Source organism: Haliotis rubra, unplaced genomic scaffold, assembly GCF_003918875.1.
Source record: "Haliotis rubra isolate DU_JTF1 unplaced genomic scaffold, ASM391887v1 Scf226, whole genome shotgun sequence".
Lineage (NCBI taxonomy): Eukaryota > Metazoa > Mollusca > Gastropoda > Lepetellida > Haliotidae > Haliotis > Haliotis rubra.
This window is the reverse complement of record NW_025766292.1, coordinates 1,070,047-1,082,440: the sequence shown is the minus strand read 5'-3', so window position 1 is coordinate 1,082,440 and position 12,394 is coordinate 1,070,047. Positions and strand designations below refer to the sequence as shown.

General features: G+C 40.5%; 1 protein-coding gene and 1 long non-coding RNA gene across 3 annotated transcripts in view; both read right to left on the bottom strand.

The window, feature by feature from the left end:
• LOC124277721 overlaps positions 1–12,394 on the bottom strand; it is a 17,864-nt gene extending 5,470 nt beyond the window's left edge. The window contains exons 1-2 of the long non-coding RNA XR_006898909.1: positions 12,384–12,394; positions 892–895 (exon numbers count right to left, since the gene is read on the bottom strand). This is a non-coding gene — a long non-coding RNA (uncharacterized LOC124277721). The remainder of the gene's footprint in view (positions 1–891; positions 896–12,383) is intronic.
• Positions 2,131–6,960, bottom strand: LOC124277720 (forkhead box protein J1-B-like). 2 transcript variants are annotated; one of them, XM_046713443.1, is made up of 3 exons: positions 6,637–6,960; positions 4,386–4,948; positions 2,131–3,732 (listed from the first exon to the last, which is right to left on the bottom strand). In XM_046713443.1, the coding sequence occupies exons 2-3, from the start codon at positions 4,875–4,877 to the stop codon at positions 2,938–2,940; spliced, it is 1,287 nt and encodes a 428-aa protein (XP_046569399.1). In that variant the 5' UTR covers positions 4,878–4,948; positions 6,637–6,960; the 3' UTR covers positions 2,131–2,937. The 2 variants fall into 2 exon arrangements, with proteins under 2 accessions (XP_046569399.1, XP_046569400.1); XM_046713444.1 differs by lacking the exon at positions 6,637–6,960 and adding an exon at positions 6,271–6,492.

Sequence of the window (12,394 nt, the reverse complement as noted above, 5' to 3'; positions counted from 1 at the left end):
AATTATGCATGTCTCAAGTGTAAAATGGGTAAACAATTAAAAAAATACGATTGTGAAAACACACAACCTGACTCTACGTCAATACTGTCTAGTCTCACACAGAAATATCACAGATTGTGGATCAGACTTGAGTAGAGTTCTAATACCTGACTCTAACATATACATCTAGCATACAAAACGTGTAATACTGTTTCTAAAGAACTGCTAAAACTAACACCGCCGAGAAGGTTTTGTTTGCAACTTTATTGAGAAAAGATCTGGCACATAATGTGTGCCATTTGTAATAGTGTTTACAGCCCACCAGTAGCAACTTCGGTATGTACGTTGTCGATGTCATGTCGATATCCCTGCTAGAAATATTGACAATCAATACTGTATGTCCGACACTGCTGGCGATCAGTCAGCAGACCCGGGCTAGCTTACGAGCACCCACACTTGTCTCTACACGTCTCAGAACGGATCAAACGCCAGGATTAACAACACAAAGCCAATTCAGTTCTCCCCCGGACACTGTAGCGAAGCACTACCATGAAATGTATTCCGACACGCTTTATGATTGACAGGAAATTGACAAGCCAGCAAAAAATAAACGCTCGACAAGCGCTTAATTGCTCTCTGGTGTTGTGTATCTGTGTATACTAGCTAGGTTTAGTATGTATACCATGCTGATCTGAGCGTGATGTTAAAATCTTTATACATTGCACAGAATCGTAATATAAATATATCTTTCAACATTAACCAGTTTAAACAAAACCAAAAGAAATATTTGTGAAATCGACATAAATGCACTAAAAGCAGACACAAAGTCGACACATCACATCATAGGTCATTAAACTCTCCAACAATTTTGCATTTATGCGAAACAGATTGTATCTCTTATTTCCATTTAACACCTCTGATAAGTGAAACGAATAATAATGATTACTAACAGTCGTATGGAATGCCACACGATAAACTCTACAGATAACACGTACATGTGAAACTCCGAGACGGAGGTATAGCATTACCTATGACGGCCTGTCTGAACTTGCCCCTTACACCAGCACTAATCTCCCCGAGGTAGAGGACCCTCACAAGAGGCATTCTCATAGACCCGTCTAATGTCACAGCCGTGAATATATTTCACTGCAAATACACGACTCGGAGACACGGCAATATAGGACCTCTTAACACCTTGAATAATCATATTGTGCCAGGTTCATATTTGGATTTTGTCCCCTGTGAAAACTGTACCTTGAACAACTTGAATACTTACCTATCCCCTATCTTCATTGATCAAGTCATTCTTAATGCTTCAATTGAATCTAAATATTTACATGGGTATTCTTTGTAACCATAGGATTGCTGCGTGTTACCTTGTGGAAATAGAATGTATCCGAGTTTCAACACAATACATGACATATTGAGGGAAACATTCACTTTGTCCCACCGATACTGCCATTACGGCTTTGAGAATCTCAGAAATTTAAACCAAGTGACGTGTGTGAATTAATCAAGTTGGAACATATTTTCAAATCAGATCACGTCATTATAACAGGTTGCATGGCGTTTGTTTAGGCCTCTTCGGGGCAAATTTTCAAAGCCTTGGTGGCGTTTCAAGTATTTTATCTCATCGAGGCGTACAGCCAGCTTGTCAGATTGCAGTAATATACTACGAGCTCACTTGTCTGCAATGTCTTATCAGACATTCTATTATACAGACACCCCTCACCCCCAAATTTAAACGTGTGGACTGCTCCAGTGATACAGTTTATTACTGGAGTTTACTATGCTCTGTACAGTATTGTGGTGCTTAGTGGTACAAACTATTCTTCTCCCGTATGTTTCAAAAATTCAATTTAAAAATATGCATATCCATGGTATATGGAGAAGGGGTTAAAGAGGTTTCCAAATACTTATCACCTTAATGGAACATGAGGAATGACTGTATCTCTTATGTAACAAGGTCGTTGACTACCATGGTTACAGAGGTATTTCCTGCTCAGCATCCGATAATGACAACTACTTTACAAATGCAGTGAGAATTGATCAGGGCATACAATAACTAGACCAGGTATCCTATCTATACCTGCAGCTAGGAACTACTACCTTGAAGGGTTCCACTTGGAATACATGTACAATATATTTCAATAAATCATTGCATTTATTCTCGCAAAAAATGCATTTTTTTTAGAAAAATATCACAATTTTGATATAAATAGATAAATATGGACGGATTTGTGATGGGCATGTCAGTATCACACTCACGCAACACAATGAAATAAATATGTAAATGAAATGGACATCTGCAATGTACAACCATTAACAAGTGCATTTTTCACGGGAATCAGACCTCGGAATTACACCGTTTGTTATAAAACAATGTTTGAACGTTTCTTTGGACCGCCTCCATTAACAATACACACGTCAAGCGTGATAAATCACTCGTCATGTGAAAGAGACACTGTTGTACATATCAGTACACTCTGGAATGCACTGTTAAGTGGTTTTGATTTCACGTGTTTTCTAAAACAGGAATCAAAGCTGCAGATAAGTCAAAGTATAGCACTTATATGCCAGTTAAATACGAAATAAAGAAACTTTCCCGAGTTTGATGGTATGTCGTGAAACCGAGGCCTGCAATCTACACCGTGTTTTTGAAATATACAACGGCAGGTCTCAAGCTGTGAGCAGAGAATGATCACATATACCACTGGTCTTTCATATAAATAGGTTGATATGTACAAGATATACCCTATGTCGTTGTCCATTCTCAGGCATCACGCCTTACAAGCTCCTTACATATCTTTGGCACGTCTATTTACGGGACATCATTACAATACTGATTTCACAAGCATGCCCTGAGCCCGATCGACTGTTTTGGTGTAATCTCCTCAATGAACCTTCTAGGGTACACACTGAATGTGTAATGCTGATGGTAGTCTATAAAACGATTCCTCATAATAATCGAGGACTTGGTATGTTTTCAATGTCAAACAGATTATCAACGTCGAAAGCACTAGCAATATCTGCCACACTAGGCCCATCATCCCAGCTGATATGATCTTCATAGCCAGGTTGATGGACAGGTGTTGATAGACGGCTGTCATTTGTGTTGGCAATGTCTGTCAAACTGCTGCGACCATTAACCCCAACTTCCCACCAATCGGGTGCCTTGATTCCTGTGCCACTAACGGTTAAATCCAAGGGACAATTGTTCGTGAAATCTAGAGCGAAATCCGAATTGACGAGGTCTGTTTGGGACAACAAGTCGTCCAAACCTAAATCGTCTGAGTTGGTTTCTGAACTAGGAGGGCTCATTGCTATTAAAGGCCCAGCATCGGAATCGTCATTAAGCAGCTGTTCTGTTTTGATTTTAATCCCAGCTATTTCAATGTCTTGACTCAATATAGAGGTCCAGTTGAAGTCCCCCTTTAACGCAGGGTCCTCCTCCTCATCTTCATCCTGACAACTGAAATGTATCACTGAGCCGTTGCTTAGCAACTTGTCTTCGCGTTGGTTCTTGTTGTTGTCGTGCAAAAAGCTGTAGGGGTCTTCCTCTTTCTTGATCTTCTTGGCGGGTGGGGCTGGGCAGGAATCCCTGCTCCCTCTTCTTTTCTTGAAGATACCATTCTCGATCATATCGCTGTACTCGGGATTCAACCTCCAGAAACCACCTTTCCCTGGCTCGTCCTTGCGCCGGGGGACCTTCTCAAAGCATTTGTTTAGAGAGAGGTTATGGCGTATGGAATTCTGAAAGACAGAACAACATCAGTTTAAAATCAGATTTCTACACAAGATGAAAACATATCCAGATACCAGATATCCAGAAAGGTAATCATAATAACATATGCGTTCGGATGTACTAACACTGAGTATTAGTAACGCCTACACACTCTCAGGGGCAAAGATGACGACGACAATGCTTATTTATTAACAATAATCAATAGATACATCCAGATACCCATTGTAACGGCAGCTGAAGCCTTTGTTCCTCTGTCTTGTTGTGGATGCAATGACCTGTTTGACTGAAGATGTGGCTGGGGAGGGGGAGGAGGAGGAGGGGAGGCTACGGAAGGTGACATGGTTCCCAGGTGGCTCTGCCCATTGTGTACCTCAGTGGGGGAAGGAGGGCTGTTATTACTAGTATGTGGGAAACGACTTTCTCTGACTTACAAATTATTTATATAATTCCATCCGGCATACTGCCCATATCTAATTGCAAGTATGACGCATATAACTGTTTCTTATAATGAAAATGTGTGTGTCAATAAACATATGTCATACACTCAGCAGGCGTATAATACCTATTGTTCAGGATAAGGCCGTGAGATTAGTGTCTGAACTAACACTGTTGTACCATTTGAGTAAGTGGGTTGGCGGAATACTATTGGGACATATCTCACCTGCCAGCTCGGCTCGGCCATTCTGTAATACATGAAGTTCTCGGTTATCCAGTTGTAGATGGCAGACAAGGTGATCTTATTCTTCTTCGTCTCTTTCATTGCCATGCAGATAAGTGTAGCGTATGAGTAGGGGGGCTTCACATATGGGTTGGCCTTGTAGTCGATGGAGTCTGTGCCGTACCCGAGGCAGGCTGGTGCGGGGTCGGCCAGGTTTATACGCGAGTCAACCTTGGGGGGCTGGACGGTGGTCAACACGCACACGTTGTTGTTGTTGTTGTTCTTGAAGGCTCGGTTGGAGGTGTCTTGTGGTCCCGGACTAGGAGGTGGTGTGGGGGACGTGATGTTCATGATGTTGAGGTTCTGAAGCCAGCTGAGACTGGTCAAGCTGTCATCTAGATTGACCCCTCCCCCGCTGCAGGAATCAAGGGGGTGTTTGGCGGCCCAGTTCTGACGGAACTTGTTGGCCAAATGGTCACGTGTTAGAATTGGCATTTTGGCTGGGGATTTGGACGTGTGACTGTTTGGGAACTTCGTCTTGGCTTCTTGTTGGTCGACTAAATGAACTGGAAGAAAGCAAGGATATCGTATTAAACCACCATCCAGTAACAGTGATAACATTTACATTTCAAAGTAAACGAACCATAGAATCTAATACCGGCATTTTAGAGGGGTTCTTTTCTAAAATTATGAACAGGCATTCTCTCTACACATTCGAGGCAGCACGAGCTTACAGTATCTTTGACAATGTCTCTGTGTCATTGTGTTCAGCTGTTGTGTCCACGGACCCTATACAGACCCGTAAGTATTGTGCTCAGTTGTCCAGAGACCCTATAGAGATGTGTAGATGTTCCTGCTAGGGAATGGTTACATCTGGCTTATGGTGGAAGTGTCGTGCATGACGTGACTTGCTCCATGGTTCCGCACATATATTACCTGACTGCCTGTCCCGCTAGCCTTGCACCGGCAGACTTAATTAGAGTAATCAGCTTCATGGTTAATTGGGTTACCTGTGCACGTACTTATCGACCCTTGCTCCGCCAATCAATGATGCTCCAACTAGCGACAACTAATCATCCCTTAGCCCAAAGAACCCGGTCAGGTGTGGCCCATACTCATGGGTGTCCGGGGGTGGGTGGGGGGACGTTTCGCCCTAGTCAGATCGAGACTTTATGGGTTGACAGATTTATTGAAATTTGATCATCTGTGGATGTATACATTGGTCGAGAGACCACGTATATAGTATACATCAATGGAACTTCACTAGCTAATACAAGGCTTGAGCAATAATGTCAAATAATGAACTTTAATTACATCTGAGTTTAACAACACCAAGATGAAATGAAATACTGTACATAACAACGATGCCACAATACGTCCTACATGCTGAAACAGGAGATGCCTGGTATCCTGAAACTATGATCAATACCTTAGTTGAATACTAGTATAGGTCTTAATTACAGTAAGTCCACGGTAAGGACATCTGACTCGTGGAAGCCGCGGTGCTGAGCAAATGGAGGAAATCGATAACCGTGACGTAATGCCATTAGCAGGGATTTCCTTCATCGACAAGGTTGTTTATATCACCACGGGTTTGGACAGTGGGTGGTTCAACGATCCATCCAGAAGGTGCGAGAATAAGAAAGGGTGTAATTAAGGAATTGTTTTAATAAATACAAATGTCCTTTGTCGTCCTCATGAACAGGTGCGTCCAGAATGGTACACATTGTTGTTTTCACGATAATTGACATGCTACATCAAAAGATAATCATGGGACAAGAGTGAAATCAACATTTCTTAATTTCACTGTTTCATGTAAAGGATCGTAAATATATGCTACGAAGTCAAAATATCATGAGAGAATGTCATTTAAAGAATCAATACATACAAGCAAGCCAACATCCACTGGTCAGTCCGTCATAGCCAATAGTGACCCTCCCTCATGTACAGCCGAAATAGGAATTGTTGTATTGGAGTAGAACTATCAAAACCTGACTATAATCCACTGCTGCCCTTGAAATATACAAGGTCCCAATTCCCGGCTGACCAACTGTGATTGCACGAAGACAAGCTCCGACAGACTTGCAGAGCCCGCTGACAGAGAGCGCCGATCTTGAAGCCGGTCTCAACACGCCTTAGCTCCCGTCATAACATAACGGCGTTTAAATGTTTACCCGTTAGATGTCAATAAAACCATGAGTTGTCATGATATGTCGCACTGTGTGTGTATTTGAAACAGATAAGTTGCACTTACGTGATGTGTTTTAGTGAGTTGTGGCGACGGGTCTTGTTGACGGCGGCGTGTTGATATGAACACCTGTCATTCAGCAGATTGACGAAGTCCGATCAGCTGTGGTACTGCCGGTTGGGAGAGCCGGCGAAAAGAACTTACACTTTAAAATCCAAGTGGAAAGTGCAACTACAATCGGAACCCTTTCTCATATGACCAAAACTAATTCCGACTTCTCACTTGTAATATGCACTTGTTGTTATTTACTTCTGTTTTGATGAATATCCACACGTTTTCCCCGTCGAATAGGGCCCGTGTCACAACTGAGGGTCAGATTCATTCAGTGGAAATAAATAGCCCTCGTGGTGAATAAGGCCCGGCTTAGCAACAATGTAAACCGGTATAAATAATATGCTGCGCTGTCATTGGCTGAGCCGATGTTGATTGGCACGCCAATGGCAGCGATGTAAACAACGTGGGTGAAATTGACATTCATAGACCATGCTGTCTTGTGTACTGACTAATGGAAGTACACGTACGATGGGTAATATGAGAGGAGATGGAAACAATAAACACCGTAAACAGCAGCAACAAGATTCGGGTCACACCGACTACTATACGAGAGGGATATATCGTACGTGGGGTTTATAAATAAAGATTTCGCAAAGCAGTGCCTTGACGAGACTAGTTTCACTATCGTTTTTCAGTGCGAAGTTCTTTTACAACAAATGCTTCTTCCTATTCCAGTGTAGCTTTATATGTGACGTAAATTACGATACCCATTATCACATGAAAAACTATCCACTCTGAAACATATACCGATATTCATCGCACATATAAATGTAATATTACCTTAAAGTGTCTAAATAACTAAAGTAAGTTATTATCTTAAATTGACCTATATTGAATACATGTTGTATGTTGTGTATATACATATGCGTACCACTGATTGTGTTTTCTGCGAACTGAACTGACAGTTATATTCAACCGGAGATCGTTTTCACTACAGCTGAAGAGTAAAGGTCAATATTTAAACACGCGCTTGACGTAAGCGCTGGATTTACTCTTGAATAATGACTCAAAATTTCTGCAGTGTCTAGAAATATATAAATGTTATGGCTTGGTTACGATCGTGTTTTATTGATTTGTCACCCCTCGCATGCAATAATTTCTCCAACTATCTTAGACATGTAGCAACTACCTGGCTTACTGGGATATTTAGGTCCAGTATGTGATATTATTAGTATATTCACGTGTACATAATAATCGGTCCAGTTCGCTGGAATCAATCTGGATAAATGAATATTCTGAAATGGCCAAGGCGGGTTAGAATCAATGGTATCAACATTCAATGGTATCTGAGATGAATGAGCAATCGAATAATCGCATTTCCCTGTCATCTCGTGAGATAATAGGGTTAGGGTACCGGTTGGATAATACACCAGTGCTGAATGACTTCAGGAGAATTCTTTGCTTAAAAACCTATAGTTTGTAGGATTATACATAGTGCACGCAATACTGTTACAGCATAGATCACAGTCACCAGTACAAGAAATCCTCTGCACATGCACAAAGGGGGAGAATGAGAGACGTCATGGGGATTTCCGTTATACATGGTCAGAAACAAATGCTTCAGTGAAGCACTGACATATAGAATAAGGATATTCGACAGGTCACACATGCAACACATATTTTGTATATGCAGGTAAACCTTTCAAAATAGTTCTCAAGTTTTCTCCGAGTAAAGATGTTTTTATGAAAGTATTATGAGAGCAACGAGAGGGTGATTGATTGACAAGTTTAAAGGCTACATAAACTGACTGTTTAGTCCTTGACAATTTTATATTTTTCTCAAGTATCTGAGTTTCGCATGACAGTCATTTGTACTTTGAGGGATTATATTAAATATATAACTTAACACGACGGCTACCATGGCCAGAACAAGATGTGTTGATCATGGCGAACTAGACATAGATGAAATAGCCGTGTATATCTAGGTGACGACAGCGTGGTGTAATTGATTCAGGACCGGCCAGGTAGTCCGGCCATCATTTATTCAGTAGGGCATCTCGAGATCCCACACGTTATCACGTGCACACCACGGAAATGGACCAACATTAATCGCACTGGTCTGTTTGGCAAAACAACCAAGTCACGGTTGATGTTGTGGTCGCCTTTTTACAACACTCAACTAAAACCGGTAAAAGTGAAACTAAAGAAATAAATGTGGAGATGTATGGCCCTGTGCATGTAGAGATCAGGTCACAAATCAGTTGAAGTTAAGCAACGTTTGGGGCGGAGAGTCCTTAGATGGGTGATCGTGTGTGACAGCTTGACTCCTGAGAATATCTAGAACTTCAGTCCTGCCCCACAACGAAGCACATGTGATCTCACCTTAGGCAAGTGAGTTTGTATAAAATAGCCTCTGTTCACCCAGCAGAAAATGGGTACCCGGCGAAATAAGTCGTTAGACAATAAACCTTCTAGCTTGGCTTACCCGGGGTAATGATCAGATTGTGCGCTACGAGCAGGATATCTAGCCTGGAAAAGGCGAGTTATTAATATTCTCATTGTTATGAATGATACTAGTCGTCTAAGGGTTGTCTGCAAATATAGTTGTTTTGCTAAAATGATGATAGTCTCTTTCAGCAACTGTATTGATTTCGACAGGCATTTAACTGCAAGATGTGGTAACAGGTTGAATGAATATGAGATACCCGTGTATACAGTTTGTAGGAGAGTGGCTCCGACTGAATGTGTGGTTTTTAAAGTTTAATCCATCTATGTAATGCATTGGCGGAGGAACTATGTACCCACGTAATTTATTTGTCTTTGATCAACTAGCTGGCCAGATCATGTACAACGAAATAGAGGCGAGTTTAAAACATAGAGCGCCTGAAACCTTGCAGTATAAAACCTCGGTTTTGGTGGGTAGTTAATGCCCTCTATTCTTGCAATGGACAAGCACTAATTGTAAAGGTAAACACATTATACACCGTGTACATATAGAGCAAACATTCCATGTACTTATCAATGATGGCCATTGGTTTCCTTTCACATGCTTAACAATCACACAGTCAACACACGAATCCTTGCAAGTCACAGTCGCGCAAATATTGACGTTCAGCGCCACATTACGTTTACGTCTTGTAGGCAACTGAGCCTTCACCTTGCCAGGGGTTATGTTAGGGTCAGCTGACGCGTGTATCATTGACATTTCATATCAGTAGTTTTCAATATTATACATTATTTTTATCCCAGGCTGCAAAGATATTTTGGATCCAGACTGGCATGTTGTTTAAGCTGCATTATTAATGTCAAATGTTATGAGGACGTTGATTTGATAATATCTATGAACACAGCTGAAAATACATATGTGGCATATTTGATAGGAGGGTATAGAGAGGGTTATATAGTACATGTAATCTCCCAGTCATATTTGATAGGAGGGTATAGAGAGGGTTATATAGTACATGTAATCTCCCAGTCATATTTGATAGGAGGGTATAGAGAGGGTTATATAGTACATGTAATCTCCCAGTCATATTTGATAGGAGGGTATAGAGAGGGTTATAGTACATGTAATCTCCCAGTCATATTTGATAGGAGGGTATAGAGAGGGTTATATAGTACATGTAATCTCCCAGTCATATTTGATAGGAGGGTATAGAGAGGGTTATATAGTACATGTAGTCTCCCAGTCATATTTGATAGGAGGGTATAGAGAGGGTTACATAGTACATGTAATCTCCCAGTCATCAATCAGCATGTGATGTCAAGATGATATTGTTACATTTCTAGGTTGGTAAAGCAACAACCCGGTCCTTCTTATGGCCATATCACATAAACGTTCAAAGTTTTACCAAATGTTTGTTATTAAAGAGGAGTAATCAAACTGTAGTGTGTCTTTATGACTTTGATGAGCATATTTGGTTTATATAAACATTTTAGGCATCATTATTTCTATATAGTATGTGATGTGATATTTGATTGATTGTGGGTGTATATGTCCAGGTGATCAGTTCTACATGAAACAAGTTCCATTCGGAACAAATACTGCAAGTGTAAATGTTTAATGGACAAATCTATCAAGTAACACTGCCCCATGGGAATAACGCCTCTATAGAAATAGAGTATAAGGGAACAATTGCACAACAGGTCAGATACAAGTGTCTTCTCGTGAGTCTTTTCACCATGTTTGTTTCAGTATTCTGTATTATCGTTAGTAATTGCATCATAATACATGAGTGAGGTGACTTTTGTTAGCACAATATTGTTATTTATCGACCTGTATTGCCTTAACTTGCACTTAAATATCTGTTACTGTGTATCGTTTTCCCCTGGCTTTCAAGAACGTGTTTCTCTGTATGAGAACCTTACTTTCGATATTGCTATTAAAGTGTTGCAACTGACATATTACAGTGTTTATTGCACTTTCTACAGCACATACACTGACACTGATTGCAGTAATATATTGTCCGGTGTGACAAACCGTTATCAAGAGGCAAACATGAAATTGATGTCAATTCAGTACGCGATTGACAAACAATGCCGTCAGTTGCCTACGTACAGGTCTTCGTTGCCTCGATATAGCGCGAAACTGACAGATTGCATTACAAACTGCTAAGTGTGGAACAACCACCCTATCATGATACAACATGTTTGCTCTGCAGACAGTGGGCGAGATTAGCTGTTATTTACCACAAAGACAATGATGTCATAATTACACATGTTCAAACACCCGTATCACATAATCCGATTCCCCAGTGGAGCGAGGGGTAAGAGGTAACTGGTCCGGGAGTGCTCTATAGAACTACGACATTCAACCAAAAAGTGGCAAAACAAAGGTCTTCAATTACTGCCATTATGCCACGTTAGGTGGCAAAGTGGATCAAGTGCACACATCTCGTAACGTCTTTAATCCGCTTAATTAATTGCTCTACTGATTTTGTTTCAGGAGTTTAGCGGACGATCGAGGAACTGTCGGGATGATATCCGACGAGGGGCTAAGATTCCAGTCTAATTTTACCCTCATTATGTATGTAATATTAATTAGTAATGGATATATCTGTTTAAATCACTGATGTCTGCTCATGCTATCAAACCAGGTAGATTAAACGTAACGAGCCGCCAGAAACACAGACATAAATATAATCTGACGTTTAATTTAGTCGTCTCATTAAATCAGAATAAACAATTGTCACAAATTACATCATGTTTTATGAGTGTTGACGACGCCAAAAAATGTAAATCAAAATTGAGATGTTGAAAAAACACGTTATCTGTTATCATGTTACAATACGCGCGGAGCTCCATTCATTTACAATACCATGTGTGTGCTGTTGTTGTGACATTGATGGGATATTACCTTACTTACTCACTCATTCCTTTACCGGACATTATATTAGGGTTTTAAGTTGTATTGATCAAATTACAAGGTCCTTGAAGGGTATTTAGAAGTGATGAACACGAGTGAAAGATTTATTATATGAACTTCTTTATTTTGTCAGGTGAAGGAGTAAGAAGAAACTTCAAAACGTCGTGTTACAAAGTAAGTAGTTAATATATTAAAACCCTTTAACTCGAACCTATTACAGTTTATTGTATACCGATCAACAACAACGGAAACCTAATGGTTATATTGTTTAAAATGTTTGCTGTTGATGGTACAATAACACAGTTAACTTAACTTAAACACCCGGAGGAACAAAAGTTACTAATTATGTGGCGGCTAGTCTTTTGGTCCCCACTAATTTCTTAATCAAGGTTACTAATGAAGGAG